This window comes from Phanerochaete carnosa, assembly GCF_000300595.1.
Source record: "Phanerochaete carnosa HHB-10118-sp unplaced genomic scaffold PHACAscaffold_2, whole genome shotgun sequence".
Taxonomy (NCBI): domain Eukaryota; kingdom Fungi; phylum Basidiomycota; class Agaricomycetes; order Polyporales; family Phanerochaetaceae; genus Phanerochaete; species Phanerochaete carnosa.
This window is the reverse complement of record NW_006767629.1, coordinates 2020299-2045644: the sequence shown is the minus strand read 5'-3', so window position 1 is coordinate 2045644 and position 25346 is coordinate 2020299. Positions and strand designations below refer to the sequence as shown.

General features: G+C 55.7%; 9 protein-coding genes across 9 annotated transcripts; 6 read left to right on the top strand and 3 right to left on the bottom strand.

Annotated features, from left to right (window-relative positions):
- The first annotated feature begins 1313 nt into the window (after positions 1-1313).
- On the top strand, positions 1314-3390 carry PHACADRAFT_249776 (uncharacterized protein). Its single transcript, XM_007391847.1, has 4 exons — positions 1314-1824; positions 1876-2176; positions 2227-2342; positions 2392-3390. Exons 1-4 carry the CDS (start codon positions 1559-1561, stop codon positions 3266-3268), a joined length of 1560 nt encoding a protein of 519 aa, XP_007391909.1. The 5' UTR covers positions 1314-1558; the 3' UTR covers positions 3269-3390.
- Positions 3391-3834: 444 nt separating this feature from the next.
- On the top strand, positions 3835-5208 carry PHACADRAFT_86095 (uncharacterized protein; the record flags this gene model as incomplete). The annotated part of the gene is made up of 6 exons (XM_007391846.1): positions 3835-3948; positions 4006-4114; positions 4164-4309; positions 4362-4484; positions 4534-4718; positions 4773-5208. The coding sequence occupies 6 exons, from the start codon at positions 3835-3837 to the stop codon at positions 5206-5208; spliced, it is 1113 nt and encodes a 370-aa protein (XP_007391908.1).
- Positions 5209-5585: 377 nt separating this feature from the next.
- On the top strand, positions 5586-9593 carry PHACADRAFT_136945 (uncharacterized protein). Its single transcript, XM_007391845.1, is given in 11 exon segments — positions 5586-5767; positions 5805-5968; positions 5980-6171; positions 6222-6350; positions 6402-6461; positions 6498-7660; positions 7706-8009; positions 8063-8539; positions 8606-8834; positions 8953-9122; positions 9204-9593. 6 exon segments carry the CDS (start codon positions 6900-6902, stop codon positions 9354-9356), a joined length of 2094 nt encoding a protein of 697 aa, XP_007391907.1. The 5' UTR covers positions 5586-5767; positions 5805-5968; positions 5980-6171; positions 6222-6350; positions 6402-6461; positions 6498-6899; the 3' UTR covers positions 9357-9593.
- On the bottom strand, positions 9508-12259 carry PHACADRAFT_85750 (uncharacterized protein; the record flags this gene model as incomplete). Its single annotated transcript, XM_007391844.1, has 9 exons — positions 9508-9588; positions 9669-9827; positions 9946-10023; positions 10108-10493; positions 10603-10709; positions 10765-11012; positions 11075-11681; positions 11754-11860; positions 11915-12259. 9 exons carry the CDS (start codon positions 12257-12259, stop codon positions 9508-9510), a joined length of 2118 nt encoding a protein of 705 aa, XP_007391906.1.
- A 1411-nt stretch (positions 12260-13670) lies between these two features.
- Positions 13671-16345, bottom strand: PHACADRAFT_249769 (uncharacterized protein). The gene is made up of 11 exons (XM_007391843.1): positions 16047-16345; positions 15958-15988; positions 15774-15792; positions 15640-15722; positions 15570-15590; positions 15459-15514; positions 15141-15403; positions 14887-15085; positions 14715-14837; positions 14551-14664; positions 13671-14484 (listed from the first exon to the last, which is right to left on the bottom strand). Exons 1-11 carry the CDS (start codon positions 16232-16234, stop codon positions 13872-13874), a joined length of 1710 nt encoding a protein of 569 aa, XP_007391905.1. The 5' UTR covers positions 16235-16345; the 3' UTR covers positions 13671-13871.
- A 636-nt stretch (positions 16346-16981) lies between these two features.
- PHACADRAFT_249766 (uncharacterized protein) lies at positions 16982-19052 on the top strand. The gene is made up of 10 exons (XM_007391842.1): positions 16982-17200; positions 17256-17336; positions 17392-17442; positions 17499-17632; positions 17684-17728; positions 17783-18030; positions 18081-18312; positions 18361-18433; positions 18488-18570; positions 18619-19052. Exons 1-10 carry the CDS (start codon positions 17015-17017, stop codon positions 18974-18976), a joined length of 1491 nt encoding a protein of 496 aa, XP_007391904.1. The 5' UTR covers positions 16982-17014; the 3' UTR covers positions 18977-19052.
- A 457-nt stretch (positions 19053-19509) lies between these two features.
- PHACADRAFT_136937 (uncharacterized protein) lies at positions 19510-20469 on the top strand (the record flags this gene model as incomplete). The annotated part of the gene is made up of 2 exons (XM_007391841.1): positions 19510-19880; positions 19944-20469. The coding sequence occupies exons 1-2, from the start codon at positions 19555-19557 to the stop codon at positions 20467-20469; spliced, it is 852 nt and encodes a 283-aa protein (XP_007391903.1). The 5' UTR covers positions 19510-19554.
- A 663-nt stretch (positions 20470-21132) lies between these two features.
- PHACADRAFT_86495 (uncharacterized protein) lies at positions 21133-22512 on the top strand (the record flags this gene model as incomplete). The annotated part of the gene is made up of 3 exons (XM_007391840.1): positions 21133-21414; positions 21469-21683; positions 21738-22512. 3 exons carry the CDS (start codon positions 21133-21135, stop codon positions 22510-22512), a joined length of 1272 nt encoding a protein of 423 aa, XP_007391902.1.
- Positions 22513-23445: 933 nt separating this feature from the next.
- On the bottom strand, positions 23446-24535 carry PHACADRAFT_249763 (uncharacterized protein). The gene is made up of 5 exons (XM_007391839.1): positions 24136-24535; positions 23999-24085; positions 23805-23947; positions 23620-23741; positions 23446-23571 (listed from the first exon to the last, which is right to left on the bottom strand). Exons 1-5 carry the CDS (start codon positions 24497-24499, stop codon positions 23514-23516), a joined length of 774 nt encoding a protein of 257 aa, XP_007391901.1. The 5' UTR covers positions 24500-24535; the 3' UTR covers positions 23446-23513.
- Between the last annotated feature and the right edge of the window lie 811 nt (positions 24536-25346).

The window sequence follows — 25346 nt, the reverse complement described above, 5'->3', positions numbered from 1 at the left end:
TCATCATGCACTGTCCACTGTGTCTACTTTGGCCGCACAGACGTGAGTCATTCTTCGAACGATCTGATATAGCAGAACTAACCCGGAGCAAAGTAGTAAACCTATCACGCTAGCACTCTTCGACTCTGGCTTAGAAGATCTTCGTCTGCCTCTGGTGAAGCCAGTATCCCTTGTAGACGAAGGGGGCTCGACGCATAACGATGTCAGACGCGAGAATGTCGCGTATCTGGTACAGCGATACTTCGAATGGACTGGTACGGTCGAGGAAGGTACGTACTCATTTCGAGTCTGCGCTTAATTGCTCAAAATCTATAGATATTTCGAGCCCTGGGGAATGGCAGGAGACTGAGATCACCACGCTTAAGAAGTGCTCTTGTCGTCTTCGACGCGCTGTAGGACGAGATGACGAGCAGGAGATCCTCTGGCAATGGACTGAAGAACTGTTCTCGTCGAACGGTGTCTCATTTTCTTGGTAGCCTTCCGTCTTTTGTTGTGTGGTCGCCATTCCTGTATATTCGCCTGTCTATAATACAAGTTTGTTGCACATTTCTGGCTGCCTGGCCGTCGGTTGAGTTCTAGTTGCTCCGCGCGGGCCTTGCGCAAGCGGAATTACAGTACGGCGTGGGAAATCAATTGATCACCCTTGGCCTCAATAACTAGCGAGTTTTTTTTGCGTACGCACATCTACCTGGCTATTATAAAGCCAGCGAGTTCAACTCCAAATCCTGTGTCTGAACAAACCCTATTGGGCTTACATCTCAGAGTACATTGAAACGCCGGCGCCGCAGGACACCCATGTACCAAGTCAAGGTACCGCACGGGTGCCATTTCTACATGCCGTGCCAATTACGGTCATGGAACATCGGCATTTCTCATCTACGCTGCCGTCCAGCATCATTCCGATGTTGGACGAATTCCAGTGCATCGAGCTGGCACGGCTTTTCCTTCCGGCCGTGCTCGCATTTTCAGGACACATCCTACTATACGCATACCATAGATATATTGCGTAGCTCGACTCATGTACTTATACAAAATTTGTCTCGAGCGGACTCAGGCCATCAAAGGAATGGTTCTTGACGAAGATCGCATATAGTGGACCACTCTGCGCCCACCGGAACATATTGCACGCTTACAGACGTCAAGCCACAGGGCGGGCTCTATTGAGGTGAGACCATTGAGGCGAGACATGCAAAGCGGTGTTCGATCGTTCATATATCTGCCGCCCGTTTTCTCGACGCTGTCTCCCGTTCTAGCACTTGCCATCATCATCCTGCAGCCCATCCCCAAATGTTACCAGCCAACACCGGCCTTTTACTTCTTAAACTGACAAGCCTGACGTAGTCATATTGCGGCCAGACCCAGAATGGTGTGCCGTGGGTTCACCGTAATCACCTGCCGATAATGCACGCACGACAAGTTCGTAAGATAGTTGCCTTCTCACACGCCCGCACCACTTAACAAATCAGTTATCGGTTGCGACGCACTTGTCTTCCGCCGAAACCAGAGAGCCATGGGGAGCGTCTTGTCCAGAGCAAAGTTGATCATAGGGGCAGTCTACATGGTCAACCAGATCCTTGACAAGATATCCAAACGCATCAAGGAATCGCCTGGATTGCCTGCAGTGAACCCCAGTTTGCCCTTCTGGACGATACCAAAGTCCCCGATATCGTCCATTCAACAGCCGTTACCCGACTATGTCGATATTGTGGTCATTGGGTCCGGTATCACCGGTGCCTCGTTCGTGTACAATGCGCTCTCGGGAGACGATTCAATACGGGTGCTGATGCTCGAGGCGCGCGAAGTTTGTTCTGGTGCAACTGGAAGGTGCGTGCACAATTCGCGTTTTCACTTCAGCGGTCTAGACAGATAGGTTAGGAATGGTGGCCACATCAATCCTCCGCTGTGGAATGACTGGAAGAACCTCAAAGCGCGGTACGGAGAGAAGGATGCGCGAAAACTTAATAGCTTCCGACTGGCCCACGTCCGAGAGCTGCAAGCTATCGCCTCTCGGGAGGATATCTTGAAAGAATCGCAGGTCCGGGTGACAGAGCACTTGGAAGTGTTCTTCACGCAGGACGACTTCACGGAGGAGCGTGAAGCTTTGGAAGAGTGGAAAGAGGACGGGCCTGAGGTGGCGCAAGAGTATGTCGCATATGCTGGCACAGAGGCACAGGAAGTGCGTTTCCTTCTCTCAGGCACTTTGAACACTCTCTCATGTCTGAGCAGAAGTTCAGCCTTTCGAAAAGAGCAGCAGGATGCATTTTGGGTCCAGGCGGTGCCATACACCCTTATCGCTTCGTCACACACCTCCTGGTCAAGCTCCTAGATCGGCACTCCGAGAGGTTAGTCGACTCACTACAGACTACCCCCCTCAGCCTGATACCAGAGCAGGTTCTTTATCGCGGCCCACACGCCCTGCACAAACATCAAAGCCCTCACCGCTTCCATCCCGTACTACACTGTCTGCACGCCGCGCGGCAACGTACTGACTGCGCACGTTGTGCACGCGACAAACGGCTGGGTCTCGCATCTCGTCGCACCGATGCGCGAGAAGATCGTGCCCATCCGGGGGACGATGAGCGCGCAGCGACCGGGGACGGCCCTCGGGCGCGCGACGCTGAACGGGCAGCGCTCATATGTGTTCCACCCGGGCGGACTCGGCTACGACTACCTCACGCAGCTCCCTGTGGGCGAGCATGAGCTCATGTTCGGCGGCGGCTGGGCGTCCGCATTCGACAGCGCTCTCGCGGACCTCGGCGCGAACGACGACAGCGCGTTCAGCGTCGCCGTCGCGAGCCACCTCGCCGGCGCGCTCCCTCTCTACTTTGGCGAGCGCACGTGGGGCCGCGAGAAGGAGCCCGAACAGTCAAAGGACGACGGCGGCGTACAGTGGGGCGAGGGGCGCACGAAGGCGGAGTGGGGCGGCATCTTGGGCATCTCGGCCGATGGGCTGCCTTGGGTCGGACGCCTACCGCAGAAAGTCTCCGGTAGGCCCGAGCCGCCTGCGTCATCTACCCCACGCATGTTGGCGAAAGAGGCCCGCTCGTGCGGTGAAATGACGGCAGCGCCCGGTGAATGGATATCGGCGGGATACACCGGCGAGGGTATGGTCCACGCCTGGTTGAGCGGCAAGGCCCTCGCCAGCATGGTCTTGAACCGGGAAGACGAACTACGAGAATGGTTTCCGGAGATGTTACGCATAACGGAGAAGCGGTGGAAGCAGGCAAGCTTGGAGGACTATCTCGCCAAGCGGCTTGGCTCGGGTTGATTGTACGTCTCGCCGTACTCGCGCCATCTGTACTCAACATGCACGTCCTTCGCCGTCGACTTTGCAGAGAATGAAATGAAATTGTGGCCATAATCAATGTGTTTCATGGCCTGCGTATCTCTTTATGACTGAGCAGAGTCGTCCATGTGTCCTGTAGGCCATAGAAAGTGACCGCCGCCGCGTCCATGGCCACGCCATCTCCCACACGGCCTTGGCGGCTCGGTGCTCTGGAGCTTAATCCCTGACCGGTCTCTGGGACCTCTCCATTGAAAATATTCATGGTCCAGTATGTAGCGCACATTAAAATACAAAAGATGGGCTCACGTATGCATTACATGGCTGTCAACCTTCTGCGCACAAATTATTCCAATAGCAGTGTTCAGTTATAGCTATAGTGGAGTTAGTGCGAGGGCGATCCGTTTCCTGAGTGGTACACTAGAGCGCTTATTAGGAGAGCGCCTGTGTGATTGCCGGGTGTGTGATAGTCGCCGACCTCTCGCGAGGCAAGATATCTCGGGGTGCACGCCCAACCATGAATACCCTTCCACCTTCAACTACCCAAGTTCATGGAATTCTTCAGCGATGTGGGAGGCGACCAGTTGAAACCATCGCTCTTTGAGCTGGTTGCTCAGGAACAGCTGCGCGACCTTCTCCAGCCGGCGTTGAAGTACATTCTCTCGGTACGTATGACCGAAGCTCTGGCGTTCGTACTCGAAAGCTTACCATGATGCGTATAGGTGTTTGCACAGAGGTACCCACGGTACCTCTTGCGACTAGTGAACAGGCATGAAGAGTTCTACGCAACGCTCATGTTATTTGTCGAACGTCACTACCTCCGCAAGCATGGTATGGAGGCTCGGATCTACTTTACTTCTGACATGCTTACGATATACAGGTGCTTCCTTTGCTGAGAACTTTTATGGGTTGAAGAGAAGGCGGCGACCCCTGTTTGAGACGGAGCGTGCGAGAGCGGCTGTAGGTGGCGTGTTGAACGAAGAGAGGCTGCGCGACAAGGAAGTGTGGAGGTCGATGCTCTTCCTGGTATGTGCAGTCCAAGAACCACCGTAAGCTACCATCTTACGAGAAAGTATAGATTGGTCTGCCGTACATCCGTGCTAAAGCTGCGGACTATTTCGAAGCCTTGGGTGGGGGCATCGATCGTGATATCTTGGATGAGAATGCAAACACACGGCAGACTAGGCTGTTGTCGGAAGAGGTGCGCCTATGCTCACGTGCCAGTTGCACGCGTTTAAAAATCTATTCAGACGTTTGCTGCAAAATTAAGGAGAGTATTCAAGACCTTCTACCCATGGGCCAACACGGCGTTTGAGGTGTGGCTGCTTGTGTGCAATGTGGCGTACCTCTTCGACAAGACTCCGTACTACCGGCCGTGGCTCCAGTGGATCGGCGCTGACATCCGCCGTTTAGGCCCTGAGGATATGGTGCGTTTGTTTACTGCCACCGTACATGCGCCGCATCTGACCTGCTGACAGCTTGCGGCGAGGAATGCGTCTCCGAAACCTCTGGCAGGAAGCCTCCCACAGGGACTCTTGGCCAAGCTTCGACGTCTGTTTCTGTCCTCGCCACGACTGTTGTTGGACAGCCTCAAGGTGCTACTTCCGACAGCCATCTTCTTCATCAGGTTCCTGGAATGGTGGTACTCGCCCAGTTCGCCGGCACGGGCTCTGTCGGTGTCCCCGCTGGGTCCTGCGGTGCCTCCGCCACGCCTGCTTCCTCCGCACCCTCGCGGCCTGCGCATTGAAGGAGTCAAGTACGGAGAGTGTGGGCTGTGCCGGCAGGCCCTGGCGAACGCGACGGCGTTTCCGTCTGGATATGTTTTCTGCTACAAATGCGCGTACGAGCAAGTACAAGCGCATGGCCGGTGCCCTGTAACTCTGCTGCCTGCTCGAGTGTGGCAATTGCGAAAGATCCTTGTCTGAATATTTGGGTGCGAGTTTGAAGGCTCCGAGCCCGAGGGCAGCGTTATGAGTGGACGATCGGAATGCACGTTCGTCAGATCAGATTCGAGGATCTCCGTTTCCCGGAAAGATAATCGCGTTTCCACGTGGAAAACTACTCAGCTTGGACTCGTTTGGCTCGGGGAGTCTTAACATGCCTCTCCTGCTCAGTCCATGAAGACCGATGCTCCTCCGTCTCGCTCTCCTCTCTGCAGCCCCTCGACACTCCCCAGTCTCTCGCCGTCCAATCCCTAACAGCGGGCACCCAGTCTGGACAGCTTGAACGACCGCCAACATGAAGGTCAATCCATCTCAAACACCATTGTGCCTCCTGTACACCATCTCACTCATTCGTCGCGTTTGTACGTGTAGTTTGGCAAGAAAATTCAGGCTGATCAAGTCCCGGGATGGTCCCAATTCTATCTCGACTACAAGTCGCTCAAGAAGATCATATCCGCCCTCGGGGCAAACAAGCCAGTTTCAGAGGCCACGGCTATCGCAGTCGGTGAGCATCTCATCAGAGGGGGTTCATCCGACAAACGTTCTCATTACTCTGTAAGCACAACCACTAGGTGCAGAAATACTGGGGCTACCGTTCTTGTCGTCTGGAACGGGCCAAGAAGACGAAAGGGGCAGAGAATTTCAGGCGTACAAGGCGGCGTTCTTCTTCAAACTAGAGCGAGAGCTAGAGAAAGCAAGCAATTCGCCACATCTTAGCCGTGGGAGCAGCTCTGACCGTCCCGTCGTCTCCAGATCAATGCTTTCTACCTGGAGAAGGAGGCCGAACTCAAATCACGCCTGGAAACCCTGCTTTCAAAGCGTAGGGCTGCAGCTTCTCGTGTCTTGCCAGACTCGCTAGACGACTATCCCACACGAAACCATGTAGAGTGGAGCGCCGTCGAAGAAGGCTTCAATTTACTCGAGCGCGACCTCGGAAAGCTTCAGGTAACGTATCCCAACTCTCAATCATTACTTGAAAGCTGATTCCATGTCAGCAATTTGTCGAGATCAACGCTACCGGTTTCCGTAAGATTCTGAAGAAATGGGACAAACGGTCCAAATCGAGCACCAAAGAGCTGTACCTGGCTAGACAGGTAGACGTCCAGCCAGTGTTCAATAGACAGGTAATCTCTCATGCAATGAATGTGCCTCTCAGCTGACCTCTCCGCTGCCAGCTGATATCCGAACTTGCGGACACGGTCGCGGCCTGTCTTCTCGATCTCACCGACTTGTCTGTCGGTGTAATATACGAAGCTCCGGCGAGCGAGGAGGCGCTCTTCGGGCACCATCTCTCAGAGAGCTTTGGTCAACAAGGTCTATTTACTGACTTGGAGAGCAGTATCCGGAAGGCTGTCGCAGACTCGGACAAAGATGCACTACGAGAAGTAATCCGGTACTCCGAATCCTTGTCACAGTCGCCTGAAGGGCGGACACACGTCACCCGATTTCTATGGAAAGCCATCATTGACGCTCCGGCTGACCTGGCCGATTTCATTCTCGCCTCCACATCCACGCCTTTTGACTATCGCTTTATTGACGACATCAATGGACGCACATGCCTTCATGAAGCGGCTCGAGTTGGCGCCTTACGGCTGGTCGATCTCTGCCTGCAGAACAGAGTCCAACGGGAGAAGGTTGATGTGTACGGCCGCTCTGCGTTGCACTATGCTGCTATGAGTGGCCATTCCGCCGTTTGCCGACGGCTCCTCGAAGAGGGCCTGAGCGCGGATGCGCTGGATCTCGACAATTGCACTCCGATGATTTACGCTACACTTCGAGGATCAGTAGAATGTGTTCGGGTACTCTTAGAAGTTGGTCACGTCTCTGTTCAGGCCACCGTCCTCAACGGCGACCTCATTCCCCTGTCTCTCGCCGCACGCTCCGGTCATTACGACGTTGTGGTTCTGCTGCTTCAGCACGGCGCGCCAAGTCTTCCCAATACCAACGGCGAGTACCCGACTCATCTGGCAGCGCAGGAAGGCCATCACACGATCTGCCAATTACTCGTCGGTCAGGAAGGCTGGGACACTCCGGATAAGTACAACGAATGGACACCCCTCTTCCACGCTGCTCGTTACGGCCACGAGCAATGCCTTCGCGTGCTTCTCGAGGCAGGAAGCAGGCCAGATCGCACAGATGAACTGGAAAACTCTGCCGTCCACTACGCAGCATGGTACGGTCATCACACGTGCGTATCCCTTCTAATGGAGGCGAAGCAGCGATACACCGCCGCGCATACACCCATCTCGCACCCCTCACCCATGTCCATGTCGGACACTTGTTCCACTGGCGGCGAGTCCGATATCGACGCCATCCCGTCGCTTTCGCTGCCACCGCCTATGATGCCGTACCGCGTCTACGGGCACAACTATCTCGACAAGAACACACTTGTACAAGTGTCCATCGGCCATCGCATGTCGCGCTACCCTGAGTCGTCGGCGGAACCTTCCAATGCGGTGCGCCTACGTCCCCCCTTGAGCGGCTTGGAGAAGACAGAGCGATACCTTCACACCTCGCCTCGACTAAAACTGGTCGTCACGGCCTCGCCAGCTGTCACTGCCGCGCCCTTCAGCATCTCACTCCCGTTAGCCGACGACGAGAGGACAGTGTACACCTTCCAGGTACCCTCGATCGACACACTTTCCCTGGAATTCTCGTTATACCCAAACTTTGGCACGAAAATCGTTGGTCGAGCAGCCTCGTTGCCATCATCATTGGGACCAGGCTCGACGAAAGCATCGACATTGCCCATCTTTGACCATCGCCTGCATGTCATCGGAGAGGTGAGCGGCTCTATATTTATCACACGAGAGCGAGGGCTCAGCAGTGTCTGTAGGTCTCTTTCGAGATCATCACGGTTACCCCATTCAGCGGAGTGACTCTTGAGATTGGAGGCGCAGTTGAGACGTACTGGAAGGCGATCGCCAGTCCGTTATCCACACCATCCGCGAAAGCGACAACTCCGCGGTTCATGCCCCCTTCACGTTCGCTGGCTTCAGCGCAAACATCTCCCTCGGCACACTCGATCATCTCCTCGGGAAGCCATTCTCTTACACACTCTTCGCTAAGCGGCAGCTTTTTCTACATCACTGTGCAAGTCACGCGGGACCTGCAGCCGGTGGCATATCCGGAGTGGAGGCTGCCGGATGACACCTTTGACCTCGGGGTGGCGGACGTCACGCTCGCGCAGTTCCTGGCCCTTGCAGAACGCCGCGGGCGACGGCCACTGCCGCCAGCGAGCTCGTCGCTATCGATCAAGGACATCCAAGCGGTGATATCACGCTCGATGGTGGCGCTCTCCGATCTCCTCAAGGTGCGCTTTTTTTTTTGTTCTTTGTGCGACACTTCCCTGCAGAGCGCTAAGCGACCGGCGTGCTAGATTATCCCCGCCCACCTCGGCGTGTGCCTTGAGCTCGCGTACCCGACGGCTCCGGTGCTCGAGCAGCGGACGCTGGGCCATCGGGTCGATCTCAACGACGCCGTGGACGCGGTCCTGCGGACGATCTATGACATAACCTCGCTCGAGGGGCACGTCGGCCGGCGGAACGTCGTCTTTACGTCATTCGCCCCGGACGTTTGCGCGGCCTTGAATTGGAAGCAGCCAAATTGTGAGTACAAGAAGTAAAAACCAACGCACGCACGCGCGCGCGCGAAGTGTTTGCGACCGTGTGCGTGCATATTGGTTTGTTGAGCTCAACCGTCCCTTCTCCCTCCCCCGTTCGGTAGATCCCGTGTTCTTCGCGTCACAGTGCGGACGGACGGGCGCACACGCGCCCAGCGCTACCGCGCTGGCCGTCCGGGACGCCCGCGACTACCGCGTGTCGAGCCTCAACTCGGCCGTCGAGGTCTGCAAGACGAACAACCTGCTCGGGCTGTTGCTCGACGCGGAGTTCTTGGTGAGTGTGTGTGCCTACGACTGAGTGGATGCGATACGCTTGTTCCTTACTTTTTTTTTCTTTGCTCTGTTGGCGCAACAGAACGAGGTACCGTCGCTGATCCAGGCGGTGAAAGACTGCGGGCTCCTGCTCGGGGCCTTTGGCGTCGCGAGCCAGCTGCCGATGCTCGAGTCAAACGGCATAGACGCATTTTTGCACGACGGAGTCATGACGTATTCTACACGACATTACTGAATAGAACATACAGGAAAACTAATGTACCTCAATATATCCCACTAACTGTACATTGATCGTCCAAGAGACCATCTACGAGCTGTATAAGCATGCGTTTTTTCTCCCGTTCGCGTGTGTGCCGTGTGTGCCGTCCCGAGGGTGCACCCTCGCTCTATATGGACGCCTTGTAAAGAGACGCATACGCCCCGCCGGCGGCCAGGAGCTCTTCGTGGGTGCCGAACTCGATGATCGTCTGCGAAAAAGAAGAAATATAAAAACAATCAGCCAAAAACATGGTGATGGCTGTGGAGAAGCAAAGGGAGAGAAACGCACCCCGCGCTCCATCATGGCGATCTTGTCCGCCCGGCGCGCGGTGGACAGCCGGTGGGTGATGAAGACGACCGTCTTCGTCCGCTCGCCCGCGTCCGAGCGCGCGAGCTCGTCGACGGTCTCGAACACGCGGTTCTGGGCATGCGCGTCCAGCGAGGCGGTCTGCGTGCGTGCGTGCGTGCGTGCGTGCGTTTTTTTTTTCCAATTTTGTTATGAAAACAGGACTGGACGTCAGCAGGGAGATTGCCGGACGGGGCATGTGCGCACGCGCGACACTCACGGGTTCGTCCAGGAGCAGCAGCTCGACCTCGGGCCGCTGCGCACGCATGAAGGCGCGCGAGATGGCGATCCGCTGCCACTGCGCGCGTCCGAAAAGGAGACGTGTGCGTGTGCGTCAGCGTCTTCCCTGCTCTCTCGTTGGGTTGCGACGAAGAAGACGTACCTCGCCGCCAGACAGCCCTTGCGGACGGCCGCGGGGACTGGCACGGTGACCCTGGTCTGCCGCCGCAAAGTGTGGAAGCGACGCGCCGGCTCCTGAGGCGTCGAGGCGCGTCTTGAGGCCCTGGGGCAGCGCGGCGACGACGGGGTCTGCGCCGGCGAGCTTGACGGCGCGGGCGACGGCGGCGGGGTGCTGCATGTCGGGAAAGTAGCCGACGCCGACGTTCTGGCGGACGGAGGCGTCGAACTTGGAGAAGCCCTGGAAGACGGCGGTGAGGTGCCGGTGGTACTCGGCGGCGTCGTACCGCCGGACGTCGTGCCCGTTCACGAGCAGCTCGCCCTCGTCGAAGCCGGTGACGCGCAGCAGGATGTTCGCGAGCGTCGACTTGCCTGGAAGGGAAAAAAAAAAAAAAAACAGGGAAAGAGAAAGAAAAAAAAAATTTGCGGCCGGGTGTCAGCTCGTGTAGCGCGCTTTTTGGGGGAGACACCTGGCCCGCACCTGAGCCGTTGTAGCCGACGATGGCGAGGGTCTCGCCGGGGTTGAGCGTGAAGCTCACGTTGCGGACCGCAGGCTCGTGACTGCCTGGGTACGAAAACGATATGTTCCTATCACCAGCATTCCGGTCATGCGTCGGGGCGTGGGTCACACGAGCACTCGTACCTTGCTTCTATCTTCATCCCGTTGCCACTGCTCGGGTACGCAAGCTTAACCTCTGGGCTAGGCTGGAGCCGGGGTCGGACTTGCAGCGCCGCGGAGAATGCGCCCATGAGAAAGATGCTCTGGAAGGCCATCCGCGATAGCTGGGACAGCTGCTGAATGCTGAAGACGATCGACTGGATAGAGTTGCGATAGAGGGTGAACGATCCCAGCGAGGCAGAGGAAGATTGCATCGCCAGGAGGACGGGCATCTGGAGGGCGTGTAGCGTGAGCTGCAGATGACTACGCCGGACGTGGCAGTGGAGCACCTTACGTTTTGGAGAGCCATGAGCAGGCCGGAAGCATTGATGTTGGACGTCAGGACGTTGAATGTGCTGTTTTCGGCCGGAAACGACCGTGGCTGATCCAGGCCGAGGGTGGCCATCCGTGCCCTCGCCCAGTTGTCGAGGATCCAAGGTCCGAGACCGAAGAGGACGATCTCGGAGCGGTAGGCGTCACTGTGCGCCATCGCCCGCATTTTGTTCTGCTTTGCGGTGGCGCGAGCGGCCCTGATATCTTGGATGTCATCCGTGTACTCGGGGTACTGTCTCCACCACGATATTAATAGCGGTACAATGTACGAGATGATGGAAAAAGCGAGCAAGGAGAGATGTGTGCGGTCTGTTGTGAGGGTCCAGAGAACGAAGAGGTGAGACAGCATCTCGGACAGAAGAGTCAATATCCGTAGGAGATCAAGGGGAGAGAAGAGGCCAAAGTTGGCGACGCCGCTGAAGGAACGGACGAAGAGGTCAGACTCTTGGAACAAGTCCCGCACGTTGGGATCCGCCAAGGTGGGCACGTCCATCCGGACCCGCTGCTCCATGAGACGGTACTCGAGAGCAAACCTGGCGGAGCTCTGGACGACCTCCTCGTTTGCAGACCTGCGCAGTCACAAAGTAAATAAATAAAAAATCAGATGTTTGGGACCCCGTTCTCCGGATCTTGGGACTTACGCGAACGAATCGAAGCCGCTTTCGAGAGCGAGCCGTAGCAATTCAGTGGCGATAAGTCGGCAGAGTCTCGTGCAGACGAAATTACCGGACGAGATCACGGACTGAACCTAGAAGCAGCGGTTCGGTATGATTGGAGGCGGCGGCGAGACGGGGCGACGCACCTCGTTGATGATCATGGCCTGGGAATAACCCCTGAAGACGGGAAACGCGCCTCGGCAGAGGTCCATGGCGACGAGGAGGAGGATGCGCGAGGGGTAGAGCTGCCAGAGGAGGGAGAGGACGCCGAGGGAGGAGCGACGAGCGATGCGGACCGCTAGCGCAGCATTCTCGCGTGATGGCGAGCGCTGGGCGCCGGGAGTTAGGAGGATGGCTTTGGAGGCAGGAACGGCCCGAGAGGCGAGCCAGGCGTCGTAGAGGGCTTTGTCAGAGACTTCGGAAGAGTCTGAGTTCGCGCCCGGGAGTTTGTTGCCAACGCGACGGGTGGGCTTGTCGAGGGCGGGGAGCATCTGCAGGAGGCGGCAGGGCAGAGAGTGGAGGGCGGAGGAGCCCATGGCTGGCAGACAATAAGGAGGGTGTGTGACATCTTTTGGCCGCGGAGGACGGTTTAAGAAGGGGGGGGGGGGGAATGAGGAGTGGCCACATTCCATGACAGGCAGGTTTTTGTTATCCAGGCTTCCGTAAGATGAGAGATCCGACAAAGACTTGTTGGATGTATGGGCGGGAAACAGCGAGATTTGGGAAGGGAGTCCCGACCGAGGGAGGGAGGGAAACGCCAGATGTCCTTTCGTAGCCGCTGCAGCGAGATGGTGATTGGCAGCGGGGCAGTCTGACGACATGGACACGACTTGTTTAATGTCTGTCTCTCCGGGGGGATACCAGCGACTTACGCTAGGCCCAACAAAATAATATTAAATGGCTGTGATACACCACGGGAGAAACGGTCGCGGGTGGGGGCCGCTTTGAGATGTCCGGATGAGGCGACAAAGAGGCTGAGGGTGGCCAGGGTCGCCGCTCGCCGTCCTTTAGGTTCCCATTCTCGGCCAGCGCGCGTCGTCCTGCGAACACGTGGCTGCTCCCCCCGTCCCCGACAGCCCGAAAGAGGAAGGTGCCACCACTGTCCGCGACTCTCCCGTGATGGGAACGACCCCCAGCTCATGATGCGCATGTAGATCCTCGCGGCCACAGCGAGCACTGAAACAACACGCTACACAACAACGCATGTACCCCTCGTGTTCCCCTCGTCCGCGCGGGGCGCCCTCCCGCACAGGTTCTCTTCGACAGCGGGGGCTCCCTAGCGCAACACGTTGCACGCCATCCTCAATTATCGTAGCCCACGAACGAGCGTCGCCAGCCCAGGTCAGGCAACACCAGCCCGCAACGAGGACAACTCGGTGCCGCCCGCGCGGCCTGTGGGTGTGCATGCACGTCCGATCATTCCGCTCAGGCTCATGTGCGATCGCGTCCTGTGGCGACTGCCCAGACGTAAGCGTTCGTCCCAGCAGTTGGTTCCTCGGACTTGTCCGCCACGCAGATATGATCAGCCACAGGCGCCTTCAAATACTAGGGTCCCCCGCAATGGCAGCAGCAACAACAACAACGAGTCGCTTCGCGTCGTGGCAGCCGCGGTCCCTTATCAGGCCATCGCAAACAGCCCTTCGTCTCATTACCGCCCGCAGTGAGAAGACGCAAAGTGTGGGAGCCCAGCTGGAAATACGAATCCCTTGCCGCACCAACACTCGAACCCGAGCCTTCTGGCCTTCGCCAGAAGGCGATACATTGGCCACGCCGCATTCATCTACAGGAGACGCGGCTGCATCCCTCCCCTGCGCCCGGCACGCCGTGCGAATTGCCGCCGTGAACGAAGCCAGTGATGACGACAGCGGCCTCGAGCCTCGGCGTCCGCGAGACCAAGCATGGATCAAAATGTATTGGCAGAAGCACCATAGTCCAGACAGACGAACAAAAAAGTTATCCTACGCGTGTGTACAGAGAAAAAGCAATTGCAAAACTGTCCCTCCATCCAGAAAAGCAATTGCACAACTGTCCCTCCAACCAAAAAAAGAAAAGAGATAGCTAAATCCAATGCATCCGGTAGCGGAGCCGTGCAGGCAGATATACTCATGCGACCGACAAAGGACGCAGCTTCGAGGAGCCCTCCTTCTGGAACGCCGGCGACGGCGGCACGAAGGTGTCCTCCGAGAGCGCCATCGACACCGGCTCGTAGGTGTGTCCCTCGCCGCCGCTGCCGCCGCCGGGCAGCATGCCCATGCCCATGCCGAACGCCGACGCCGACAACGCGGGGTCCACCGGCATCGGGGTCATCCTGCCCGGGGTCCTGCGCGCGCGGACCTTGGCCCGCCGCCTCCGGCACATGTACGCGAACGCCGCGGCGACGAGCAGGAGCACCGCGAGCGCGTTCAGCGCCATGATCGCGAGCACGACGGGCAGGTAGCTCCCGAGCTGGCTGATCGTGTGCACCATGTCGGCAGAAAGCGAGACGGCGACGCTGCCGCCGCCGGAAGCTAGGCTTGTGGAGTTTGCCGCGTTGTAGGTGATGTTCGTGGCAGCGGTACCTCCGCGCAGCTGATGGAAGTCGGCAGACGCCTGGGCAGGGTCGACGAGGGAGAGCAGCTTGACGTAGGGATTGCCCATGTTGCCCAAAGAGTCGTAGTCGCCAAAATCGTAGATCGAGTAGATCGACCGGAGGACGTTGTCGCCGATGAGCCAGTCGCTGAGCAGTTTGAATGAAATGGACGCATGAGTGAAATTTTCCGCAGGAGACAATAAGCACACTGACAACTCTCCCGCGCCAACGGTTACTGCTTGCGGAAGGAAAGTACCAGCGCAGACGGTAGGGTCGGTGAGGCTCTGCGCGTTGACATCAAGAGGGTGAATAGGATACACTTGGCCGCTGAAAGCCGCGTCAACAACGCGTAAGCACGGGAGCAGTCTGACACATACCCAAACTGCAGGGCGATATCGATCTCTGCACCGCACGGAACTGTCCACTGACCGAGATCATCGTCGAAGGTCGCACCGGGGACGCTGCCGTATATGGCGGTGCATACGTCTGGCGGTGCATACCTGGCATGTGCGTCAGCAAAGAGTTTCGCGGCAGCGTGGAACCACGTACGTCCAAGACGTTCCGCTATCAAGAAGCACGACCGCCTGGCCCTCAGGGACACCCGCGACCACGCTGGACACAGGTACTGCCTGCTCGCCACTGATGAGCACAGCATCCAGAAGAATGCTCCACCTCGAAGGGTAGCTTTCTGGCCAAGTGGGTATCGGCTCGTTTCCCAGGACGGCCTGGTACTGCGGGTCAACCTCGCCTGACGCACACGTAAACTTTTGCAACCGGCCGTGCACCCACGAATCGTCTCTCACCAATAGAGAATGCGCCCTCGACCTCGTCATTTGGGTCCGAGGAACGCTGGAGCGAAAACGCGATGTAATTGGGCTCCGCCTTGCTGTTCTCGAACGCGTTGTACAGCAGGCTGCGCCCGGTGCTGGCGCCAGTATGGTTGACCAGCGCGTCAATGGTGGACAGCTGGGTGAAGCCAAGTCCTACGATGCCAACAGCACCGTATGCGAGTGCTGGGTTCTGCGCTTGAGACACGTCGAGGTAGGCCTGCGAGGGAATGGAGATCCTGGGACAAGAGTTCGATTAGCAAGAGCCAGGTTGGTCTGAAGCGCTGTGCGCACCCCGCAAACTGTACTGGAGAATAATTCACTTCTCCGTACGCCCAACCAATGCCATACTAGAATTGATAGCTGTGAATGTACACGTTTGGGCATGAAGGAACTGGGACTTACGGTCAGGTTGTACGTTATGTCCTGGAAGCGGGTCAGACATGGAAGTTACACAACGGGTCGCATAACGCACCGTTTGCTGTGCGCCTGGCAAAGGGGATGTCGGACCTTTCACCCAAAGATCCGAGGAGCCGGTGTCCAATTGGACCTGGTAGTCTGATAGGTCCGCTTAGAGAAGGATCACAACAGTAGATGTTCGGCACGTACCGTTGCCTCCTATGGTGATCTATACCGTTTGATTGTCAGCAATTTGCCTTTAGGCTTGTGACGTATAAAGGAACGAGGGGCGCCATGAAAGGTTGCACGGGAGTAACCGTGTTACTCCACACCCCGGCATTCCATTGGGACCGACTCCAGGGTCGCGACAGCAATGAGAGGATAAAGCACTCACATTAGCGAGGTATATGATATCATGGTATGTACTTGACGTTCACGGACTTGTGAGGCCGTTGGAGAGCTTCGAGCTGTGCCATTACTCACGACATGTCTATCTCATCGGGGGTCTCGGATGAAGCAGCCGCCAGGACCTTCGGGCGGGCATAGGATGTGCTGCCGCTTCTTCTCTGAAGCGTTGTCGCTGCATGCCTGGCTTGCTTGACCGGGAAAACGAGCGCGTTTGCGAGGGTGCCGGAGAGCGTGAGAGCAAGAGGAAGCACCGAGGACTTCATGGGGATGTAAGTGACCGAAACTGAACGAGTGACTGGAAGAGAATGGGTGTGGGAGGGACCGACGGGTGTCTGGGAACAGCACCAGGAGAAAGGACAGTGTGCAGAGCGCAGAGCACGGTGGCATGAGCTGGCAGCAGGCCCTGCAGAAAGGCCAACCGTCTGGATGTTTTGATCCCATTGGGTTCTTTGTGCCCAGTCTGATGGCGGCTTCAATCAACCTTTCAAGCGGACTCAGCGTCGGTAAGCATAGCGCAGTTCTCACGATTTGCTTCGATGTTACTCCCGTTCAATTCCTGGCTGCACTGTTACTATCGCAACGCTGCACATGAATGAGTAGAAGAACATCGGAATGAACTGGAGCCCTCTCGCCATCCTCATTCTCATTTGGAACCTAAACTTGATGGCGCTATCACAATATGCAGCATTCGTTGTAACTCCTTGGGTATATTCTTCTGGTCTCAGTCAGGGCCAAACTTATTGCTGCTCACTCTCAAACCAATGCTGCGCCCGAAGGTCAGACCCCTGAGGTCCGATGAATACTGTCGACATGAAGTCCGAAGACGAAACGTTTCGGACTGTGCATCCGCCAATGCCGCAAGCGACCTCAGACGCCTCCGCACGCGAACACGTGAAGAGCCCGCCGCCTCACTCTCGTGATCCTCCTCCGGGTTCCGTTTGGAGTTTTCCGGTTCGGTTCCTTCCACTAATGGCCGCATAAATACCTTGCGCCTCCGGCCCTCCTTTCTCACACGTCCCGACACCACCCTGAACAGGCCCACCATGTCCACCAAGGCCGCCCCCAGAGGCGTCATCCGCCGTCTCATCAACGCTGTCCAGCACTCAGCGTGCCCCTGCCATGGATGCCGCTCTGGCGGCGTCCACAATCCCATGCAGGCCATCAACCAGATGAGAAAGTACGCGACTCCGGTGGACATGCCGCCGCCTGAGAAGGAATACGCGTTTGAGGTTCGTGGGACACACGGCGTGTCGTTAGCTTAGTGCTGAAATTGCACACTCTCAGGTCGCCGCTGCGAACCTCAGGTTCGGAGAAGGCGTTACGCGCGAGGTTGGCATGGACTTTAAGAACATGAAAGCGAGGAAGGTTCGCACTAAAATCCTGGCAGTCTTGTAACCTCGCCTTATGGCGTTTTTTCCAGGTCGCCGTCTTTACAGATCCGAATGTCAAGGATCTACCTGCAATGAAGATGGTATGTTCCCACCTCGAACTCAAAGGCCAGAGACTCATCACAAAATCATAATACAGGCTATAGCGTCCCTTGAGTCGCAGAAAGACCTTGCCTTCGAGGTTTATGACAGAGTCGTTACAGAACCCACGGAAGCGAGTTGGCGGGATGCTATAGCTTGGTCGCGGAAGCATGACTGTAGCCATTTCCTTGCGTAGGTCTACTTCTTCGTACAGAGAGCTCTGTGCTCATGCGACTGTTATAGTGTCGGAGGCGGAAGTGTCATGGATACTGCCAAGGCTGCCAACTTGTATGTGCTCGGAGACATGCAGCGCTTTCTTGTAGTACTGACGAGATTCGCAAGATTCACTGTTTACAAGGACGCTGATCTCTTCGACTTCATCAACGCCCCAGTCGGCAAAGGTCTTCCAATTGCAGAAAAGCTCAGGCCATTGATCGCCGTTCCTACAACTGCAGGAACTGGCGCTGAAACGACCGGAACGGCTATTCTCGACATTACATCCATGAACTTCAAGACTGGCATCGCAAACCGCGCGCTCAAGCCCACTCTCGGCATCGTGGATACTCTAAACACACGCAGCTGCTCCCGAGGTATGCTAGCTTCTTCGCAAGTCGGTCAACGTGGTCTCATGTGCCCATAGAGCTGCATATCAGCGCAGGCCTGGATGTTCTCTTCCACAGCCTGGAAAGCTACACCGCCATTCCTTACACGGAGCGCACTCCCCGGCCGGCGAATCCTATTTTGCGACCTGCGTATCAGGGTAGTAATCCAGTCGCTGACGTCTTCTCCATGTGGGCATTGAGGACGACAGTGGAGATGCTGCCTCGCGTCGCAAAGGATCAAAGTGACCACGAAGCTCTGAGACAGATGCTGTAAGCCGTTTGTTGCCTTTAGTGATAATTATCTCAAATTTCCCCCAGTCTCGCAGCTTCGTTTGCAGGTATCGGGTTCGGTAATGCTGGTGTGCATTTGTGCCACGGCATTAGTTATCCTGTAAGAGCGTTGACTTTAAGCTACTTATTCACTAAATGCTAACTGTACAATCAGATCTCTGGTTTGAACAAGACAGGACCGAAGTGGCAGCACCCCGGATATAACGTTGACCATCCGATTATCCCTCATGGTGTCTCGTAAGTATTAGTGGTACTATTGATACTTCTTATCTAACCTATACGCAGCGTCGCCCTCACTGGTCCTGCTGTCTTCCAATTTACGGCCCCCTCAGCCCCCTCACGCCACCGTGAGGCCCTCGCAATCCTCAGGCGCACCACGTCCTCCGACCCGTCTATCGCGTCTATTCCCGATCCCGAGGTTGGCGCGTACCTGTATGAGGCAATCGCGCAGTTCCTCGACGGCATCGACGTTCCCCGCGGACTCAAAGCGGTAGGCTACACCAACGCGGACATCCCGAGGCTCGTCGAAGGCACGCTGCCTCAGCGGCGTGTGCTCGATCTCGCGCCCGGTGTTGGTGATGTCGCTGGCGAGGATGGCCGGGAACATCTCACGCACATCATTGAGCAGTCCATGTCCTACTAGTGGCATGCAGAGAGCTTGGAATCCGACTGTCTTGTACAATACCAAAATTGACTTGGAATTTTTCATATCTGCTGTCAATCCTCTGCACTGGCCATGGATGTGCGCTATACGCGGCAAGTGCCCTGAACCTCTCCAGCGCCTTCATGTGTCGGAAGTCATCAAGTAAGCCCCACGTATCTGTGCGCTCTTGGAGTGCCTCATGTTCAGAATTTTCTCCAGAGCACAGCAAACGAGCTTATGTATGATTATCACAGTCTAATCTTTAATCGACCGTGCCGTCACTAGGGCTTTGTACGTCTCAGCGATTGCACCTGAAGGAGATTCTGCTGTGACGACGCTGAGGACGAAACAGTAAGTCAACCACTCTAGTCTGATGCTCCACTTACGCTCATGGTTGTGCGTCTACCCTCCCCTGGGACAGCATGTGAGGCCTAACAGCTTTGCTTTCGCACGTTGCATCGCAATGCTGTCCCTACTTGGACATCATTTAATATACCCTTGAAGCGTACGCAGCGTCTTATCGATGGCGACCCTTCCTCACATCCTCCCCTCACAATAGGTGTCTCGCTCTCTCCGCAATGACTTCTAGCTCTGCCGATGTATATGCCCAAGAGCTCCGCAGACATGGGCATGGCGAACCACTGTGGTTCCCTGAGCCTGTAGTAAAGTTCGGTGAGGTTCTTATCGGGGACGTTGGATACCTAGACGACGGAGGCTTCTACCGTCTCTTCAACGTTCTTCGCCCAGCGGACGACCCCATCAACGTGCGGGGTGTTCCCAAAGGATTCGTCCCTCTGGAATATGACGAATATCGCTTTTTGCACACGACAGACAACTTCCTCGCCTCAAACCCGATCTACAGCCAGTCTATGTCTTGTGTCTCAGCAGGAACGGCAATGACAGTGTAAGCTCTTCGTTCCACCCGCAAAATTGTTGAACGAATGTTGATGTGGACAACGTTGCGCAGCAAGAATGCCGGATTTTCGTACACGTTTAAATGTCACAGGGAGCAGGGAGCCGTCGTGATTCCAGGCGCCTCGCTGACGTCTTCCCGTGTGCACAAGTGCTCACAATTCCCTGAGTACATGCGAACTCACCACGAGTCTTGGTACGCTTTCGCGAAAGACGATCTGAAGCTCATAATCAAACCGGAGGACATAATATTGGTATACGGCTGCGTCAAGACGGACAGCTGGGCCCTTGCTGCAGCGCGAAATTGCGGCGAATCACACACAATGTCATTCTCTGCGAAGGAAGTTCCGTTCGTCGATTTTGCCTTCGACCTTGATTGCACGAACGATATACGAGCGTCAGCCGAGCATCGCGTCAGTCCGCCACTCAAGGACGGAGAGGCTAGACAGGACCAGTGTTTGTTCCTCCGCTATTTCAGGATGCGTAGAGCGCTGCCTCTCATGCGCTTGAAACCGAAGGCACAAGCGGAGCCTCGGGATCCGCAACCATGGAATGACACGGAAAGCTCTGCAGGTCAGTGAAGTCTCTCAAGATCATCGCTTTTTCTAAACTGTCTGTCCCTGTTGCAGCGGTGGCCGCGGGGGACAACTCTGACGATGCTGAAATTGAGGAATACGAAGTTGTACAAATGCCAGAGTCAACATGGGAAGTAAGTGTTTTCTGCCCAGGATAGCAGCTTGAGCTCATCGGCCTCCCCGCAGTCCAGCGACCCTTTGAACGCAGCTTTGGATTATATTCTCTCGGTAAGTGTCCATTTTATCGAAGTACCCACCCAAGTCTCATGATTCGCCTTGAGCAGAAATCACCCGCCGAAAGTGCAATTGTCTGTCACGACGACCTGTATGACATCTGGTCCCCAAGTAAGCGTGTCGCCTCCCTACAACGAGATATGCGCTTATCTTCAGCCGGTTAGCGAACTGGCCGATTGACACTGCCGCTGCTTTTGAGCAAGTGCGACCCGTTATCACAGTGGGTGACAACAAGGGTGAGTATGGGTCATTCCCCGCTTCGCCGCAAATCCTCATATGGCTCGAGTTGGATCCATAACGCAGCCTTCAGAGGACTGCTCCCCAAGCTTCTTGAAAACCCCGCACGATGATCAATTTACGAACGACCCGGAATCGTCATACACTCCTAATGGCGAAAGTGACGCATCTACACACTCTGTCCGGCATCTGGAGGGTATGATTATTGAGTCGTCTTTCAACCCGTCTCCACAATACTCTACGGCTCCGTCGCCGATACTGCCCAGTTCTAACCCCAGCACCCCTATTTGCATCTTCCCGTTGATCTCTGAAAGGTCGCACAACAGGCGTTGGGATGGGTCTAAACTGCACGAGTTCCGCAAGCGTTTGATTACCAGCAAGATTACCGTAGAAGATGTAGATGATGTCGCGGCTAATTTCCTTGATGACGAGATAGCAGATGTTGCTATGGATTGGCTGGGAAACACGGTACGTATTTTGGTGTACTTTGAAAGGTAAATCAATTGATGTACCTATTTCCAAATCGTTCAAAAGCTGTTCGAGAAGTGCTCTGCCGGGACTCGTCTTGCCATGCTGGAACGCGTTGCCCCTCATCTCGCCATGATCGGTATTAACAGGAACGGCACTTGGGCAGCCCAGAAGATTATAGAATGCGTGCAGACACCGGAAGAGGTGGCTCTCGTTACCCAAAACCTTCGGCCCTATGTGCTGTCACTGTTATTGGATCAGTTTGGTAATCATGTTGTGCAGTAAGTGGTAGTCTCTCCTGACCTCTTCAACTTGCTAACTTGTACGTACGCTAGATGCTGTCTTCGCTTTGGCTCTCCTACGACTGATTTCTTATTCGAGGCCATGGACGGCCATCTCTGGAGGATCGCTCAAGGACTTTTTGGAGCCCGCAGTATGAGGGCCTGTCTGGAAAGCTCTCACGTCACCGTCAGCCAGCAACACAAGATCGCCACCGCTATCATCCGCGACTCAATTTCACTCGCGACCAACCTGAACAGCGCTCTCCTGTTGACTTGGTTGCTTGACACCTCCAACTTCCCGTCGCGCTATAGCCTGCTGGCGCGACGTTTCACACCTCGCCTATCTCATCTCTGCACACACGACCTGGCTTCTTTGGCGGTACTCAGGATCGTCAACCAAAAGGTTGAGCCTGAGGCGTCCGCTCGGGTTGTGGAAGCCCTATTCCAGTCTCCGAACGACCGTGTCCTAACCGATGTTCTCAGCAACCAAGTCAATGGTTCCGCTGTTGTTCACAAACTCTTGACAAGCCCTTTCGTTAGCCCGGAGCAACGTGTCGCTTACGCCGAGGTCACCAAGCGCGTGCTCATTAAGTTGAAGGCGATTACAATCCAGGCGTACCACCGTCTCGTTGAGGAAGTCGGTCTCCTTGTAGCCCACCCACAGCCTACGTATTCTACAAACGTGTCCCAACCCACAAAGACGAAGCACAACTCCGACGTTCCCGGCTTGCCTGCTGGTTATCTCCCAACCGATCAGGAATCAGCTTTCACGATGGCTGCGCTACAAATGGACGGACAGAGCGCAACTGCAGCTCCCCGTCGCCTCTAGAGGCTGTGACCAGGCGCGGTCTCAGAATAATAAATCTGCTTGCAACTCCAGCCCCTCGGCGGCATTCTCGCCTTTCTCCAACCCTTTTAACCCTTTTAACATGCGCTCCCCTGGCTCCGACAATCCGGGGAACGGCACTGCAACAGGTCTGCTCCTGCATAGGCGAACTTGAACGCGATGCACTTCGACGTGCAGCCGCCGAGCCTCGCACAGGCTGCGGATCTTTCGAGCATGACTTTGACTGCATCGCGTGATGCACTGCCGACGCCATAGTCTGTTCCTTCTTAACTTCGCTAGACCTAGTATTGGTATCGACCAGCAAAATTACCCAACCTAGGCACCTATCATACTTACATTCTGCGCACATAAAGCGAATTTGACTTTACATTTCTGTGTCCTAACATAGCGGATCTCCTGCTGCCAGATATCTTCAAACGACCTTCGTTTGGATAAATTTCAGACGAAATGGCTTATGCTTTGGAAGAATAACGGAGCGGAGGTATCATATCTTCTCTAATGTACTACAACAGCCTATCAATAGCTCGGGAATTGAGTAGCTTACCGTAGTCATCGCAAAGAAATAGAGTGATTCGTACCAGGTTCTGGGTGTATAGGCTGTGGTATTTGAGCAGAGCAGGCCAAGCTTTCAGCGTCGGAAGCGCCACGCGATTGGCTGCCGAGGTCGGTCTCATTGACCAGTCACTGACCGGCACAACACTGCTTATAGCTCCCAGTGCCATGCATCGAAAACGATGATCCCTCACGGAGAAAGTCCCAGAGAGATACTCTTGGTACTTAGTGTACAGAGAATGTCGGTGAATGGAACGGCTTGGGCACGGGCGGACGATCCTCGCGAGTGAAGATGGCGGCACTGGAAGGGATACTGTGATCGCTGACGCCACGTCTCGCTTCAGGTACAGCACCCGCTGAGGTCAGATTCTGATTGGGTATTATTCACAGTCATTCATATACAGGCTCTTGCTATACACAAAATATTACCCTCACGCGAGCCTGCTCCCTCCATCGACTTCGATGCGCTGACCTGTGATAAAACCACACCTGGGTACGTGTTAGTATCGTCGGACACTTCCGAAGCTGAAGACTTACTTCATCAAGAAAAGGTAAGCCTCGGCGATCTCTTCTGGACTGCCTACGTGCCCGACGGGGAGTGACTTCGCGGCGGCTTCGAACATACCCTGCTTTGTAGCAGTATTCATGTCTTTCCAGAGCTGTAGCATAGTACAGATATGTAAATGTATGCTCTTTCGGGGGAGGCGTCACTTTGTGCTCACCTCCGTGTCGACGATGCCAGGGCAGACGACGTTCACGCGCACAGGAGCGAGGTCTACGGCAAGACCGCGAACGAGCGCATCAACCGCACCGATGATACTGACAACCAGCGACCATCCCTTGCGAGGACGAGCAATGGCCGCGCCTGTTGAGGATAAGCCCTTGGTATGCTAGGGTGACGCATCGAGCGACGCACCAATTGTCAGTGTAATAGACCCGCCCGGACGAATCTTGATAGACTGCGCAGCTTGTGCAGCGCCCCAGAACCGTACATCAAATATGTCTAGCGGACGATGAGCCTGCAAATGATGCCCGCAAAGATGAGCGACTCACCCCGGTTCTCATCGAGATTCTGTGGGAAGCCTGTGCGAAGTGCATCGCCACTAGTCCAGACAAGATGGTCGACTTCGCCCACGCGCTCACAAAACGCGCTCACGGACGTAAGGTCGTGTGCGTCGAGTGCGTCGGGCGTGATAGTGCCATTGATGGACGGGAGGGTCCCCGCAGGGGCGCTGGCGGTCTCTGCGGCGATATCTGCGTGCAAACGTTGGACCGTGCGCTCCGCCTTCTCTTTGGTGGTGCCCACGACGACGACGCGCGCCGCCTGCGAGAGCAGGCTCGCTTTTGCGACGCCGTAGCCTATGCCAGAAGTGCCTCCGACGACCACAACAGTCTTGCCAATGAGTGATACGACCATCTTTTCGGTTTGTGCTTTGGGACGGAGGAGAAGGAGAGGTGCTCGAGGACAATGTTCCGCCCGTTATTCTCAAGAGTTATAGGAGGGAATGAGCTTGCGGATTTGTAACACAGTGCTTGAGAATGCTCCCACAGGCGTATACGTGGGAGGTCCAGTAGGATGCCTTTGATCCTATTCTCGAAGGTTTGGACCATATTGGTACACACCAGCCCATTTTCCGGCGATGATCCCCTCGCAAGCCTCCCAGGGGCTATTGAACACGGGACTATCCCCCGAGGAAGCTGAGTACTGGACACCGATTGCCCAGGCTTTCTTTGCTTGACCTGTATCCGTGTGACTCCGTCTTCATCATCTATTTGTGGTAGCCAGTGAGCCGACCATGACATTCGGCGACCGCAGCCGCGAAGACAGCAATCGCGGAGAGCAGCGAAGCTACCACTCGTGAGAACCTAGGCGGCTCCCCGAGGGTTAGGCATCAAATACCCGTGCGTGGTAATGTTGAACACTTACAAATCTGCCATCTAGTATGCAATGATTGTAAGGACAGCCCCGTAATATACAGGGTGTCATGATGACGAGCAGGTTGGAAATTAAAATTCTGCGTGCGACAATGAGGCCGTGAAATACGTATGCGCAGTTCCCGTGCTCGAGGTTCCTTGGAGGTTGCGAACAATCGAAGCCAGATTTCGTGTTATAGGCGTTTGTGTTATCTAATCACTATTTGAGCCATTCTGCATTCTGAGTTGTCGTCAGCGTATTCGGTCATTTCGGGTTTACCATTCCGTAGCTGCACTTGTTACCTCAGCAAAGGCTACTAGCATCACCAGCCTACCGCAATATGACAAAG

Bases quoted from the DNA above. Each gene is read 5' to 3' on its own strand.
- PHACADRAFT_249769 (XM_007391843.1), bottom strand. From the start codon at position 16,234: ATGAAGTCCTCGGTGCTTCCTCTTGCTCTCACGCTCTCCGGCACCCTC. The intron at 15,086-15,140 runs GTGAGAGACGAT...CGTGTGCGTCAG, and splicing joins CGAGGGCGCATTCTCTATTG to GCGAGGTTGACCCGCAGTAC. The intron at 14,485-14,550 runs GTCAGTGTGCTT...CAAACTGCTCAG, and splicing joins ACCGTTGGCGCGGGAGAGTT to CGACTGGCTCATCGGCGACA.
- PHACADRAFT_249763 (XM_007391839.1), bottom strand. From the start codon at position 24,499: ATGGTCGTATCACTCATTGGCAAGACTGTTGTGGTCGTCGGAGGCACT. The intron at 24,086-24,135 runs GTGAGTCGCTCA...ATCGTCCGCTAG, and splicing joins GAATCTCGATGAGAACCGGG to ACATATTTGATGTACGGTTC. The intron at 23,742-23,804 runs GTGAGCACAAAG...ACTATGCTACAG, and splicing joins CTGGCATCGTCGACACGGAG to CTCTGGAAAGACATGAATAC.
- PHACADRAFT_136945 (XM_007391845.1), top strand. From the start codon at position 6,900: ATGAGTGGCCATTCCGCCGTTTGCCGACGGCTCCTCGAAGAGGGCCTG. The intron at 7,661-7,705 runs GTCGGCGGAACC...TCCCCCCTTGAG, and splicing joins ATGTCGCGCTACCCTGAGTC to CGGCTTGGAGAAGACAGAGC. The intron at 8,540-8,605 runs GTGCGCTTTTTT...CCGGCGTGCTAG, and splicing joins CGCTCTCCGATCTCCTCAAG to ATTATCCCCGCCCACCTCGG.
- PHACADRAFT_249776 (XM_007391847.1), top strand. From the start codon at position 1,559: ATGGTCAACCAGATCCTTGACAAGATATCCAAACGCATCAAGGAATCG. The intron at 1,825-1,875 runs GTGCGTGCACAA...CAGATAGGTTAG, and splicing joins TGTTCTGGTGCAACTGGAAG to GAATGGTGGCCACATCAATC. The intron at 2,343-2,391 runs GTTAGTCGACTC...ATACCAGAGCAG, and splicing joins CTAGATCGGCACTCCGAGAG to GTTCTTTATCGCGGCCCACA.
- PHACADRAFT_249766 (XM_007391842.1), top strand. From the start codon at position 17,015: ATGTCCACCAAGGCCGCCCCCAGAGGCGTCATCCGCCGTCTCATCAAC. The intron at 17,443-17,498 runs GTATGTTCCCAC...ATCATAATACAG, and splicing joins ATCTACCTGCAATGAAGATG to GCTATAGCGTCCCTTGAGTC. The intron at 18,313-18,360 runs GTAAGCCGTTTG...AATTTCCCCCAG, and splicing joins GAAGCTCTGAGACAGATGCT to TCTCGCAGCTTCGTTTGCAG.